The sequence below is a fragment of the Agelaius phoeniceus genome, chromosome 5 (assembly GCF_051311805.1).
Source record: "Agelaius phoeniceus isolate bAgePho1 chromosome 5, bAgePho1.hap1, whole genome shotgun sequence".
Classification (NCBI taxonomy): domain Eukaryota; kingdom Metazoa; phylum Chordata; class Aves; order Passeriformes; family Icteridae; genus Agelaius; species Agelaius phoeniceus.
In genome coordinates this window covers 73,228,722-73,242,063 of record NC_135269.1, presented here as the reverse complement: position 1 = coordinate 73,242,063, position 13,342 = coordinate 73,228,722, and the positions used below count along the sequence as shown (strand labels likewise).

Here is a 13,342-nt window from a genome sequence, read left to right as displayed (position 1 = left end):
GCGTGACCGGGCCCTCGTGCACTCTCCCCTTCACCCACGAGGTGGCGCCACCGCCCCGCGCCGCAGCCCTCAGACTCGTGGGTGGGGGGGCTGGGGTGAATCGCGACATGGCCCCGACATCGCGATCATCGCGGTTTATTGCGAGTCCCGGCATGGCCCGGGCAGGGCTCCCGAGGGCACGATGGTCTCGGCCACCAGCGGCGGCGGGTCCCGGGGGGGCTCCGGGCCGAGGCACAGCGCGTCCTGCAGCTCACGCCGGCCCTCCGCGCCCAGGGTGCCCTCATGGTGCACCCGCAGCCAGGGCTCGCCTGCGGGAGAGGGACACCGAGGGGTCATCGGCGGCTCTGATCCCCCCATATCCACCCCAACCGGGGTGCACAGAGGGGTCATTGGGGGGCTCTGATCCCCCCATAACCCGCCCAACCGGGGGGCACAGAGGGGTTATCGCGGGGCTCTGATCCCCCCATATCCTCCCCACCAACCGGGGGGCACAGAGGGGTTATCGGGGGGCTCTGATCCCCCCAGATATCCCCCCGAACCCGAGTGCACCCCAACCAGGGCTCGCCGAGGGAAGGGAGACACGCAGATGCCCGTGGGGCACACGGCGGCGATGGAGGTTCCGGGGAGCCGCCCTCACCTGCCCGCAGGTGCTGCCCGGTGCCCACCAGCAGCTCGGCGCCCACGCGGGGGTTCACGGGGTCCCCGGCCCGCGACCGACCCGCGCCCAGGCGGTGCAGGACCCGCGCCAGGGGCAGCGCCCGCACCTGCTGCACCCAGCCTGGAAAAAGGGGGTGGGGGTCAGGGACATGGGGGGACAGGGACATGGGGGGAGGACAGGGACATGGAGGGGGGACAGGGACATGGGGAGGGACAGGGATATGGAGGGGGACAGGGACATGGGAGGGACAGGGACATGGAGGGGGGACAGGGACATGGGGGGGGACAGGGACATGGGGGACAGGGACATGGAGGGGGACAGGGACATGGAGGGGGGACAGGGACATGGGGGACAGGGACATTGAGGGGGACAGGGACATGGAGGGGGACAGGGACATGGGGGGAGACAGGGACATGGGGGGAGACAGGGACATGGGGGGACAGGGACATTGAGGGGGACAGGGACATGGAGAGGGGACAGGGACATGGGGGGAGAGGGATATTGAGGGGGACAGGGACATGGAGAGGGGACAGGGACATGGAGGAGGGACAGGGACATTGGGGGAGACAGGGACATGGAGAGGGGACAGGGACATGGGGGGAGGACAGGGACATGGAGAGGGGACAGGGATATCGGGGGACAGGGACATGGCAGGGGGACAGGGACATGAAGGGGAGACAGGGACATGGAGGAGGGACAGGGACATGGGGGGACAGGGACACTGGGGGGGACAGGGACATGGAGGGGGGGAGACAGGGACATGACGGGGAGACCCCAGCCCGGGCGGGTCAGGATATGGGCATCCCCCAGGGATCAGGAACTGCCCAGGGACGGGGGGCAGGGGCACAGGTGAGGACCCCCAGAACACGGGACTGGGAACCAGGGACCCTCGAGGAACAGTGTGTGGGGCAGGGGGGTTTGGGCACCCCCAAGCACAGAGGATGGGGGGCAGGGGGCTGCAGATGAGGGCTCTCAGGGTGGGGGGAATAATCCAGGGGAGTCTTGACCATCCCGGGCAGGGGCGAGGGGATGGCGATGGACGGGGGCAGTGGGAATGGGGGGACCCTCAGCCCCCTGGAGGGGCACGGGGTGAGGAGAGGGTGGGGAGTTTGGGGTGCAGGACTTGGGCTGGGGTCCCCTCTGACCTTCCTGCAGCGTGGGCAGCTCCTCGCAGACCTTGGCCTCGCCCAGGAGCTGGCGGCGCTGGGCGGGGGTCCCGGCACAGAGGCCCCGGGCGGTGTCGGGGGGCACCCCCTGCGCCCCCAGCATGGCCTCGAACGTGCCCAGGGCCGAGCCATCGTCCAGAGCCCGGGCCAGGCGCTCACGGCCCTGCTCGGCCCCCGCGGCCATGCCGCACTGCCACAGCAGCACCCCGCCTGCACCCCAAACGGGACACGGGCTGGGACCCCCACTCCTGGGGAGCCCCCAAACCCTGCCCCACTGCCCCTCTGCGCCCCCAGCCCCGCTCGGGACAGGGAGGAGGGGCCAGGGCAAGGGGAGTGGGACAGGGACCCCTTGAGGGGACAGAGAGTGTGAGGGGGACCCCAGGATTGGGACTGGACACCGGATCCGTGTCTGCAGACCCTGGCCCCCCGTGTCCCCCCCCGTGTCACCCACTGACCCAGAGCCGTGACCAGGTGTCACAGGCCGCCCCCTCCCTTGTCCCCCCGTGTCCCCCCGTGTCCCCCACTGACCCAGAGCCATGACCCAGGTGTCGCAGGTCGGGCAGGCCACTCCCTCCCTTGTCCCCTCCCGTGTCCCCCCGTGTCGCACTGACCCAGAGCCGTGACCAGGTGTCGCAGGTCGGGGGGACCGCCCCCCTCCAGGCACTGCAGCGCCTCCAGCACCTCCAGCGCGTTGCCCACGGCGCGGCCCAGCGGCTGCTCCATGCGGCTCAGCAGGGCCGCCGTGCGGATGCCCAGGTGTGCGCCCACCTCCACCTGCTCGGGGACACGCGCGGGGTGGCGGGGACAGCAGGCGGGGACAGCGGGAAAGGACAGGGACAGCGGACAGGGATAGGGATAGACAGGGACCGGGACAACAGGAGCGGGGACAGTGGGCAGGGACAGGGACAGGGATAGGGAACAAGCAGGGATAGAGACAGGGCAGGGATGGGGGACAAGCAGGGACAGGGATAGGAACAGGGACAGGGACAGGGGCAGTAGGAAGAACAGACAGGGTCAAGGAACAGCAGGCAGGGACAGGGACAACAGGCAGTGTGGGCAGGAACGGGACACGTGAGGACACGGACAGCCAGGGACAGGGGCAACGGGCAGGGTCAGGAACAGGAGCAAGGACAGGAACAGCGGACAGGGACAGGAGCAGGGACAGCGGGAATGGCTCGGGACAGCAGGCAGGCACAGAGGACAGGGACAGCGGGAATGGCCCGGGACAGCAGGCACAGAGGACAGGGACAGCGGGAATGATCCGGGACAGCAGGCACAGAGGACAGGGACAGCGGGAACGGCCCGGGACAGCAGGCACAGAGGACAGGGACAGCGGGAACGGCCCGGGACAGCAGGCACAGAGGACAGGGACAGCGGGAATGACCCGGGACAGCAGGCGGGCACAGAGGACAGGGACAGCGGGAACGGCCCGGGACAGCAGGCGGGCACAGAGGACAGGGACAGCGGGAGGGGACGGCGGGCGGGGCAGCCGGGCAGGGGTCCCGGGGGTCCCCGGGGTCTCACCAGGCTCTGCGCCAGCTCCCGCGCGCTCTCCTGGGTGGGGTACAGAGCCGCCTCCCCGAACTTCACATCGAGCACCAGCGCCGAGAGCCGCTCCGCCGCCTTCTTGCTGAGGATGGAGGCTGGGCCGGCCGGGCGGGCGGGCGGGGGCGTCACCGCCTGCCTGCGCCCCTCCCGCGCCCCTCCCGCGCGTCCCCGCGGCCCCGTGCCCGTACCGGTGATGAGCGGCAGGCTGTCCACCGTGGCCGTGACGTCGCGCAGCCCGTAGAGCACCCGGTCCGCGGGCACCAGCTCCGCGCTCTGCCCCACGATGCAGCAGCCCACCCGCGCCAGGATGTGCTGCATCTGCGGGAGCCGGTGTGCAGTGGGACCCCAGGGACACCCCACCATGGACACCCCACCATGGACACCCCACCATGGACACCCCACTGACAACCCATGGACACCCCATGGACACCCCACGGACACCCCACTGACACCCATGGACACCCCAGGGACACCCCATGGACACCCCATGGACACCCCACGGACACCCCACTGACACCCATGGACACCCCACGGACACCCCACGGACATCCCACTGACACCCCATGGACACCCACGGACACCCTATGGACACCCCATGGACACCCCATGGACACCCCATGGGCACCCCATGGACACCCCATGGACACCCACACAACCCACGGGCACCCCAAGGGCACTCCCCATCTTCTCCTGCACCTTTTGGGACCCCGTGAGAACCCACAACCTGTTGGCACCCGTACCCCATCCATACCCCATGGCATCCACCCCCTCTTTGGATCCCATGGACGCCCCACTGGCACCCCACACCCCATGGACGGGAGCCCCAGTGGGACCCCATCATCACCCCACTGTCACCCCCAGCCCTCTGGAGCCCCGGTGCCCCCGAGCCCGGTTCCTGCAGGGTGTGAGGGTGCCCGTGGTGTCCCCGTCCGTCACCTCCTCGGGGCTCTGGGACACGCGGAACCCGGGAATGGCCTCCAGCTTGTCCAGGGTGCCCCCGGTATGGCCCAGCCCGCGCCCGCTGATCATGGGCACCTGGGGAGGGGCACAGGTGGGCACAGGAGGGGCTCGGGGACCTCCCCTTCCCCGCCCCATCCCCGGGTCCCCCTCACCTTGCAGCCGCAGGCGGCCAGCGCGGGGGCCAGGGCCAGGCTGACCTTGTCCCCAACGCCACCGGTTGAGTGCTTGTCCACCACCAGCCCTTGCCAGGCGGGCGGCCAGGCCAGCGTCCGGCCAGAGCTGGCCATGGCCCGGGTCAGGGCCAGCGTCTCACCCGCGTCCATGCCCCGCAGCCGGATGGCCATCAGCATGGCCCCTGCGGTGACAGCGGCCGGCCGCACGTCACCTCTCGAGTCCCCTCCCCTGTCCCCAGCCTGACCCGTGCCCCGCAGCCAGATGCCATCTGCGTGGCACCCGGGGACACGCGGGGCCACCGCAGTGCCCTCCCCAGGACCCCCACCCACCCACATCCCCTGGCCGCGTCCCTCTGCCGCATCCTGGGGTCCCCCTCTCTCCCCCCCAGATATGTCCCCAGCCCAGGACCCCCTGCCATGTCCTGGGGTCCCTCTCTTGTCCTCCCAGGGTGGTCCCCCAGCCGCGTCCCCTGCCCAGGACCCTCTGGCACATCCCGGGGTTTCCTTTGCTGTCCCTCCCGCTGCTGGGGCCGCCCGCTGGCCCGGTGTCCCCTGTGCCCGTGTCACTCCCCTGGCCGTGTCCCCCCGGCTCTGCCCGCGCTCCCCACCCCGTCCCCGTCCCATCGGCGCATCCCCGGCCGTGCCGCTCCCTCCGCTGCCCTCCCGCTCCGCTCCCGGGCTGTCCCCGCGTCCCTCCCGCCCGCACCGATCTGTCCCTGCTGCGCGGTGCCCTCGGTGACGCCGCGCACGAAGCTCCGGATCTCGGCGTCCTCCAGGCGCTCCCCGTCCCGCTTCTTGCGGATCAGGGTCGGCAGAGGGCTCGGGGCGTCCATCCCTGTCCCGGACAGCCGGCACCCCGCTTTGGGACGGCCGGCACTGCGATGTGGCAGCGGTCACAGCCCGAAGTGGCGCCGCTGGCACCTGAGCCCGCACGGCCGCGCCCCGGTTGCTCAGAGCCGCCACCCCGAGCCCGCAGGGCCGCGCCTGCCCCGGTGCTGCCGGGACCTGCCCGCTGCCCGGCCTGGCCCCGTGCCCGGCCTGGCCCCGTGCCCGGTGCCCGCTGCCCGCGGGCGGCGAGGCGGCTCCGGCCGTGGACTCTGAGCCCGGGGTAACGAGCGGGGCACGGGAGAGGCCGCGGCGGGGGTGACACGGGGGTGGCACGGGGGGTGACACGAGGGGTGGCCCCCGGGTCCCTCACTCGCCCTGGACGCTCGCAGGTGATGCCCTGGCAGGGATCCCCCCCATCCCACAGATCCCACAGAGTGGGGGCAGTCCTCGGGGCGCGGCGCTGGTGTGCACGTCCCCTCCCTGTTCCCTGTCTCCAGAGCCCCCTGTGCCCCGCGGTGCTGGGTGGGATGGCACTGGAGCAGGGAGGGGGTTGGCAGCACATCCCTCACTCCTGGCACGTCCCACCCCACCATGGGGTCCCTCTCCGTGGTCTTGCCAGGGTCTCCCTCGGGATGGGCCAAGTGTGGCTTTAGGGGAGCCCCCGGCCCCCGTGCGACGCAGCGGGACAGAAGGAGAGCGAGCGAGTGCTGCTGTGGTTCGTGTTTGTCACAGGCTGACAGCGTCACCCACGTCCCCGCTCTCCTACAGCTGCAAGTCCATCACGGGGACCACGGATTCCGAGTGGCGCACACCGAAGGTCTGTCCTTGTTTGCGGTCCTGCGGGAGGACAGAGGCCGTGTGAAGGTGAGGGGCTGTGGGTCCCTGTCCCCCAGCCCTGTCCCTGTCCCCGTCCCCGCTCACCGGCTTGGGGTAGTAGTCGCTGGGGCTGGGCGTGTTGGAGGTCAGGCGGGAGCGGGTCCGCCCCACTATGGTGCAGCGGGGCGCCCGTGCCATGTACAGGTTGGTGTCCACAGTGCAGTAATTGTTGGGTCCTGGGGTCTGCGGGGACAGGGGCGGGTCACATCACCCCCGGGACACCCCACACCCTCGGTACCCGAGCCCCTGCACCCCACACTCAGCCCCCCGCAGTCGTGGCACTCCAGACTCTGTGGTACCCCAACCCCACGGACCCCTGGCACCCCACACTCCAGGTACCCCAACTCCCCGGGACCCTGATACCCCAGATCCCAGTCCCCCGGTACCCCAACTCCCCAGGATGCTGATACCCCAGATCCCAGTCCCCCGGTACCCCAACTCTCTGGGACCCTGATACCCCAGATCCCAGTCCCCTGGTACCCCAACTCCCCGGGACCCTGATACCCCAGATCCCAGTCCCCTGGCACCCCAGTCCCTTTGCACTTGCCCCCCCAGCCCCCTGCCCCCCCATGCCCCTGGCCCTCCCAGGCCCCACCTTTTTATCGTCGTCGAAGATGCTGCGGCCTCGCCCTGTCATGGTGTACTGGGGGGTCGATGTCTTGTGCACCAGGCGGGGGCCCACCACGGGTGGCAGCTGGTAGGTGGCAGGGCCTGGGGAGGGGACACGGCTCAGGGGGACACGGGGCTTCAGCCTCCCACGGCTTGGGAGGGAAGGCTCAGCCCCGGGGCGCTGGGTGGGTCAGACCAACCAGGGGATGTCGGGGAGCCCAGTCTGGCCCAGGGGGATGGGGGATCCCAGCCCAGAGGAGGAGGAGATGGGGGGCCCAGCCCGGAGGAGATGAGGGGGTCCCAGTGCAGTTCAGCACAGGGGGAATGATGGGGGTCCCAGCCCAGCCCAGCACAGGGGGAATGATGGGGATCCCAGCCCAGCCCAACACATGGGGAATGATGGGGATCCCAGCCCAATCCAACACAGGGGGAGTGATGGGGATCCCAGCCCAGTCCAACACACGGGGAATGATGGGGATCCCAGCCCAGTCCAACACAGGGGGAATGATGGGGATCCCAGCGCAGTCCAACACACGGGGAATGATGGGGATCCCAGCCCAGTCCAACACAGGGGGAATGATGGGGATCCCAGTGCAGTCCAACACATGGGGAATGATGGGGATCCCAGCGCAGTCCAACACATGGGGAATGATGGGGATCCCAGTGCAGTCCAACACATGGGGAATGATGGGGATCCCAGCCCAATCCAACACATGGGGAATGATGGGGATCCCAGCCCAATCCAACACAGGGGGAGTGATGGGGATCCCAGGCCCAGCCCAACACACGGGGAATGATGGGGGTCCCAGCCCAGTCTGACACAGGGGGAATAATGGGGATCCCAGCCCAACACACGGGGAATGATGGGGATCCCAGCTCGGGTGCGATGTTGGAGGCCCCAGCCCAGCCCCAGGGGTATGACGGGGTCCCAGCCCGGGGGATGCGGGGGTCCCGTCCCGCCCCCCTCCCTGTCTCACCTGGCGTCTGCTGGGGTTTGTCCGGGCGGCTGCGGGACCTCACGGAGCAGGCGGGGGCCGAGGGCAGCGTCACCCTGGTTGCCTGCTCCGGGGAATAATGCGCTGCAAGGGGACAGCGGGGTCAGCCCCGTGAGCTGCGGCACCGGGCGGAGCTCCCGCCGCCGGGGCTGCGGCCCCTCACCCAGTCCGTCAGTCCGTCTGTCAGTCAGTCGGTCAGTCAGTCAGTCCGTCAGTCAGTCCGTCAGTCAGTCAGTCCGTCAGTCCGTCAGTCAATCAGTCCGTCAGTCAGTCAGTCAGTCAGTCAGTCAGTCAGTCAGTCGGTCAGTCAGTCAGTCCGTCAGTCAGTCAGTCCGTCAGTCAGTCAGTCCGTCAGTCAGTCCGTCAGTCAGTCAGTCCGTCAGTCAGTCAGTCAGTCACTCAGTCCGTCCATCAGTCAGTCACTCAGTCACTCAGTCCGTCAGTCATTCAGTCAGTCCGTCAGTCATTCAGTCAGTCCGTCAGTCACTCAGTCAGTCACTCACTCACTCACTCACTCACTCACTCACTCACTCACTCACTCACTCACTCACTCACTCACCCCCTCACCCCCTCACTCCCTCACTCTCACCCACCTGGCCCGGGTGTGTCGCTGGCCCGGCGCTCTCGGGGGCGGCCGCTCATGGTGAAGGCGGGGCCGCGTTCCGGGCCGCGGGCGGTGCAGCCGGGGGGCACCAGGTACTGGGGCCCGGGGGAGCGCGGCTCCTCGGGGCCCTCCAGCCTCATGCCGAAGGTGTAGGCGGGGGCTCGGCGGCCGGAGGGGTTGCGCTGGTCTTTGCCTGGGGGCGGGCAGGGGCTCCGTGGGACTCGGCCCCCCCGGCTCCCGTCCCCCGCGGGCCCCGCGGTCCCGCACTCACCGATGCCGCCGGGGATCCCGTACTTGGGCCCGGGGCTGCCGTACGCGGCCGAGGTGGGCCCCCGGGGCCGGTGGGGTCTCCAGGGGCCCACCCAGGCGTCGTTCGGCATGGGGGGTTCCGCTGGGGGCGTCTCCGCTTCAGGCTCGGGCCCCCGGCCGGTGGCCTCGGGGGCAGGCGCGGGTACCCCCGGCGGGGCTGCCCGGGGCGAGCGCAGCGGCGCCGGCATGCGGGGACGGCCGTGTTGGTGGCAGCGGCGCCCTGGTGACAAGGGACTCTGCGGGGCCGCGGGCGCCGGCGGCGGCGGGGTGGCCGTGGTGTCACAACGGCCCCGGGGTTCCAGCGCTTTGCCCTCCTGCGCGCTCAGCACCCCGCGGTGACAACAGTGACAGCGCCGGGAAGGAACGCTGGGAGCCCCATGGATAAACCCCGGCACCCCCATGGGTACATCCCAATGGGTACACCCCGAAAATACAACCAATGAGTACACCCCAATGAGTACACCCCAAAAATACACCTCAAAAATACACCCCATGGGTACACCCCAAAAATACACCCCATGGACACATCCCAATGGGTACACCCCAAAAATACAACCAATGAGTATACCCCAATGAGTACACCCCAAAAATACAACCCATGGGTACATCCCAAAAATACACCCCACAGACACATCCCAATGAGTACACCCCAAAAATACAACCCATGGATAAACCCCGGCGCCCCCATGGACACATCCCCATGGGTACACCCCAAAAATACAACCCATGGGTACATCCCAATGGGTACACCCCGAAAATACAACCAATGAGTATACCCCAATGAGTACACCCCAAAAATACACCTCAAAAATACACCCCATGGGTACACCCCAAAAATACACCCCATGGGTACATCCTAATGGGTACACCTCAAAAATACACCCCATGGGTACGTCCCAATGGGTACACCCCAAAAATACACCCCATGGACACATCCCAATGAGTACATCCCAAAAATACACCCCATGGGTACATCCCAATGGGTACACCCCAAAAATACAGCTCATAAGTACACCCCAAAAATACAACCCATGGGTACACACCAAAATACAACCCATAGGTACATCCCAATGGGTACACCCCAAAAATACACCCTATGGGTACATCCCAATGAGTACACCCCAAAAATACAGCCCATGGGTACACCCCTGGCACCCCTTGGATGCACCCCTCGGCTCCTATATCTGAACCCCCAGAACCCCATATATGAGCCCCCCCCGGACCCCGTGGAGAGGACAGGAGGGACATGGAGACACAGGAACACAGGAACACAAGGACAGGGGGACGGGAGGGGACAGGAGGGGACATGGGGACAGTGGGGGACAGGGGAACAGGGAGACCTGGATGTGAATGACGCGTGGGGGACATGGGGACATAGGGGGGACATGGAAAGGGCACGGGGACACAGGGAGAGGGTGAAGGGGTGACAGGGGACATGGGGACAGGGGGGACACAGGGGATGTGGGGACATGGGAATATGGGGGACACAGGAGGACAGGGGGACACAAGGACATGGGGGGACATGGGGACACAGAAACTGGCTGAGACCCCAAGGGGCTGCCTTGGGGACAACCCTTCCCTTGGGGACACCTCTGTCCTGGGGACACCTCCACTCGTGGCCCCCATCCACCTCCCATGGGGAACTGAGGGTCCCCGTCCCCTGTTGGTGTCACCCGTGGGGCGCAGACACAGCAAAGGGACACGGGGACATCCCGGTGCTTCGGTCACTTTATTGGGGGTCTCCGTGTAGGGGGGCCGGGGGGTGGGAATTGGGGTGCGGGACAGGGGTTTGGGGAAGGAGGGGATTGGGGGGCAGGGTTTGGGATGGGGGCAGGATGTGGGGCTGGGGGGCAGAGATCCAAAGGTTGGGGGGGCTGGGGGTGGGATTTGGGGGCTGGGGTTTGGGGGCGGTCAAGGGGCTGGGATCTGGGGGGCAGGACACAGGGTTTGGGGGACAGAGTGTGGGGTGTCAGGGGCAGGAGGTGGGATTTGGGGGCAGGACTGGGAGCAGGGATTGGGGTCTGGGATGGGGATTTGGGGGACAGGAGGTGGAATTGGGGGGCTGGGATTTGGGGGGCAGCACAGCAGGGGCAGGGTTGGGAGCAGGGATTGGGGTCTGGGATGGGGATTTGGGGGACAGGAGGTGGAATTGGGGGGCTGGGATTTGGGGGGCAGCACAGCAGGGGCGGGGTTGGGAGCAGGGATTGGGGTCTGGGATGGGGTTTGGGGGCAGGATGCAGGGTGGGGGTCAGGCCCCAAAGTCGGGGGGCTGCGCGGGGGTCCTGGCGCCCCTAGGCCGGGTATTTGCAGATGAAGGGTTTGCGCTCCCCACAGGCCTCGCCCTCCCAGGCCATGAACCCTGCGGGGACACGAGCCAGGGCTGGGACAGGGGACACACGGGACACTCTGACAGCCCCGGAGCCCCCCGGACACCCCAGTCCCTCCCTGACACCTCCTGACCCCCCTGTCCCACCCTGACCCTCCCTGACCCTCCCTGACCCTCCCTGACCCTCCCTGCGCCCCCAACCCTTGGGTCCCCTCACCAGCTGAGTCCCCCAGTGTGGCACAGGGCTGTCCCCAGCCCATTGTCCCCGGCCCATTGTCCCCAGGCCATTGTGCCCAGCCCCGGGTCCCAGTGCCCCCCTCACCTGCCGAGTCCTCCAGGGCGATGCAGGGATGTCCCTTAGGGCCATCGTCCCCCTCCCAGGCCCAGTAGTGCCGCGGGGACCCGTCAGCCCAGAGCCAGCCCTGGCGCTGTGACAGGGACACAGGGACACAGGTGGGACAGGTGGGACAGGGGCACAGGGGGACAGGGACACAGGGGGACAGGGGCACAGGGGCACAGGGGGCACAGAGGGACAGGGGCACAGCACAGGAAGCACAGGGGCACAGGAACACAGAGGGCACAGGGGCACAGGGGGACACAGGAGCAGGGAGGGCTCAGACACCGGGGTGGCACATGGAGACACGAAGGAGCGGCAGGGCGGGCTCGGGGCAGGTTGGGGCGCACAGGCAGGGCTCAGGCAGGGGACACCGGGGTGTGGCACCGGGGTGTGGCAGACAGGTACCGACAGGCACACAGGTACCGACAGGCGCAGCTCGCTCAGGCACCCACCCGCCGGTGCAGCCCGATCCAGACGCTCTCGTCCCTGTCCCTGTCCCTGTCCCTGTCCCTGTCCTTCTCGCCCTCCTCGTCGTCCTCTCCGCGCCGCGGCCGCCGCGCCAGGAAGGCGGCGAGCGCCCGGTGCTCCTCGGGGCTGTGCAGCGACGCCAGGTGGCCCCCGCGGGTGGCCTGGCACCACGCCTGGGGACACAGCCGCCTGCAGGGGGGCCCTGGGGGTCGGGGGGACCCCCGGCACCCCCACTGCCCCCTGCACCCACCTCAGCCCTCCTCCAGCTCAGCTGCTGCCCGAAGTAGCCGTAGCAGTGTCCCTCGAAGGACAGCCACCCCCGGGGACACCGGGTGGCCTCAGCCCCTGGGGGGGGGACAGGGGTGTCACCGTCACCCCCCAGCCCAGCTGCGGCGGCGTTTGGGGGGGGTCAGGGCACCTCCGTCCCTGTTTGGGGGGCTGAGGCTGGGGCAAAGGGATGGGGGTGGGAAGCAGAGGGTGGGCAGGGGGCACTCTGGGGGTCTCAGAGTGTGGGTGGGGGATCTGTGTGAAATTTGGGGCTCTCGGGTGCAGTTTGGAGGGTTAGAGTACAGTGGGGGTGTCTCAGGGTGTGGGCAGGAGGGTCTCGGGGTGCGGGGGGGTCTCGGGGTGCAGTCGGGGGTCTCAGGGCACAGTTTGGGGTCTCAAGGTGCAGTTTCGGGTCTCAGGGTGTAGTCTGGGAGATCAGGGCAGAGTTTGGGGTCTCAGGGCACAGTGTGGGGTCTCAGGGTGCAGTTTTGGGGATCAGGGCACATTTTGGGGTCTCAGGGTGCAGTCTGGGGGTCTCACCCGGCAGGGAGGGGGCCAGCACCAGGCACCCCAGCAGGCAGAGCCCCAGGAAGGTGGCGGGACCCATCCTCAGCCTTCCTGCAATGGGGGGGCTGCAGGGCCGGGGGGGCGGCCGGGCACCCACCCCTGCAGCCCCAGCACCGACCCCTGCAGCACCCACTGCTGCCCCAGCACCCACCCCTGCCCCAGCACCCACTGCTGTCCCAGCACCCACCGCTGCCCCAGCACCCACCCCTGCCCCAGCACCCACCTCCCCCAGTGCCCCCCGCACATTCACCCCAGGACCCCCAGGAAATCTCCCCAGCACCCCCAGACCCCCCCAGGACCAGTCTCGGGCACCCCCGGCCTCCTGGCACTGCCAGGACCCCTCCCCAGCACCCCCAGATTCCCCCAGGACCCCCCCCAGCACTCCCAGGACTCTCCCCATCGCCCCCAGGACCCCCCCAGCACCCTCGGGACCCCCCCAGCCCCCCCAGACCTCCCCAGGACCCCTCCCCAGCGCCTCCCCCCCAGCCCCCGGCACCTCGCAGCTCCGGCAGCGGCCCCGGCGGACGGGACAGGGGCACCCCGAGCCCTTTATAGGCCCGAGCGGGGGCGGGGTGCGGGGGGGCCGCGCCGGGAGCGCCCGCTCGTGGAGCCGCTGGCACCGCATCAAAGGCACCGGCGACAAAAGCGACG

The 13,342-nt window shown here is 68.8% G+C and overlaps 3 protein-coding genes across 3 annotated transcripts; all 3 read right to left on the bottom strand.

Moving 5' to 3' along the window:
- Positions 1-135: 135 nt before the first annotated feature.
- Positions 136-5,338, bottom strand: TYMP (thymidine phosphorylase). Its single transcript, XM_077179337.1, has 9 exons — positions 5,212-5,338; positions 4,485-4,687; positions 4,309-4,407; positions 3,561-3,690; positions 3,349-3,467; positions 2,436-2,598; positions 1,804-2,034; positions 638-778; positions 136-308 (listed from the first exon to the last, which is right to left on the bottom strand). Exons 1-9 carry the CDS (start codon positions 5,336-5,338, stop codon positions 136-138), a joined length of 1,386 nt encoding a protein of 461 aa, XP_077035452.1.
- A 757-nt stretch (positions 5,339-6,095) lies between these two features.
- CIMAP1B (ciliary microtubule associated protein 1B) lies at positions 6,096-8,911 on the bottom strand. Its single transcript, XM_077178018.1, has 5 exons — positions 8,407-8,911; positions 7,796-7,897; positions 6,805-6,920; positions 6,255-6,392; positions 6,096-6,170 (listed from the first exon to the last, which is right to left on the bottom strand). The coding sequence occupies exons 1-5, from the start codon at positions 8,795-8,797 to the stop codon at positions 6,096-6,098; spliced, it is 822 nt and encodes a 273-aa protein (XP_077034133.1). The 5' UTR covers positions 8,798-8,911.
- A 1,718-nt stretch (positions 8,912-10,629) lies between these two features.
- LOC129119282 (dromaiocalcin-1-like) lies at positions 10,630-12,751 on the bottom strand. Its single transcript, XM_077178017.1, has 5 exons — positions 12,665-12,751; positions 12,108-12,202; positions 11,842-12,030; positions 11,375-11,480; positions 10,630-11,085 (listed from the first exon to the last, which is right to left on the bottom strand). Exons 1-5 carry the CDS (start codon positions 12,729-12,731, stop codon positions 11,018-11,020), a joined length of 525 nt encoding a protein of 174 aa, XP_077034132.1. The 5' UTR covers positions 12,732-12,751; the 3' UTR covers positions 10,630-11,017.
- Between the last annotated feature and the right edge of the window lie 591 nt (positions 12,752-13,342).

What these genes read in the sequence shown, in the direction of transcription:
- TYMP (XM_077179337.1), bottom strand. Translation starts at nt 5,338, where the DNA reads ATGGACGCCCCGAGCCCTCTGCCGACCCTGATCCGCAAGAAGCGGGAC. An exon ending in TGTCCCAGAGCCCCGAGGAG is followed by an intron (nt 3,691 to 4,308) that starts GTGACGGACGGG and finishes CGGCTCCCGCAG; the next exon opens with ATGCAGCACATCCTGGCGCG. An exon ending in GGGAGCTGGCGCAGAGCCTG is followed by an intron (nt 2,599 to 3,348) that starts GTGAGACCCCGG and finishes GTCCCCGAGCAG; the next exon opens with GTGGAGGTGGGCGCACACCT.
- LOC129119282 (XM_077178017.1), bottom strand. Translation starts at nt 12,731, where the DNA reads ATGGGTCCCGCCACCTTCCTGGGGCTCTGCCTGCTGGGGTGCCTGGTG. An exon ending in GCTGGCCCCCTCCCTGCCGG is followed by an intron (nt 12,203 to 12,664) that starts GTGAGACCCCCA and finishes TCCCCCCCCCAG; the next exon opens with GGGCTGAGGCCACCCGGTGT. An exon ending in CGCCCTGGAGGACTCGGCAG is followed by an intron (nt 11,086 to 11,374) that starts GTGAGGGGGGCA and finishes GTGTCCCCGCAG; the next exon opens with GGTTCATGGCCTGGGAGGGC.
- CIMAP1B (XM_077178018.1), bottom strand. Translation starts at nt 8,797, where the DNA reads ATGCCGAACGACGCCTGGGTGGGCCCCTGGAGACCCCACCGGCCCCGG. An exon ending in TCTTCGACGACGATAAAAAG is followed by an intron (nt 6,393 to 6,804) that starts GTGGGGCCTGGG and finishes CTGTCCCCGCAG; the next exon opens with ACCCCAGGACCCAACAATTA. An exon ending in GCGACTACTACCCCAAGCCG is followed by an intron (nt 6,171 to 6,254) that starts GTGAGCGGGGAC and finishes GTCCTCCCGCAG; the next exon opens with GACCGCAAACAAGGACAGAC.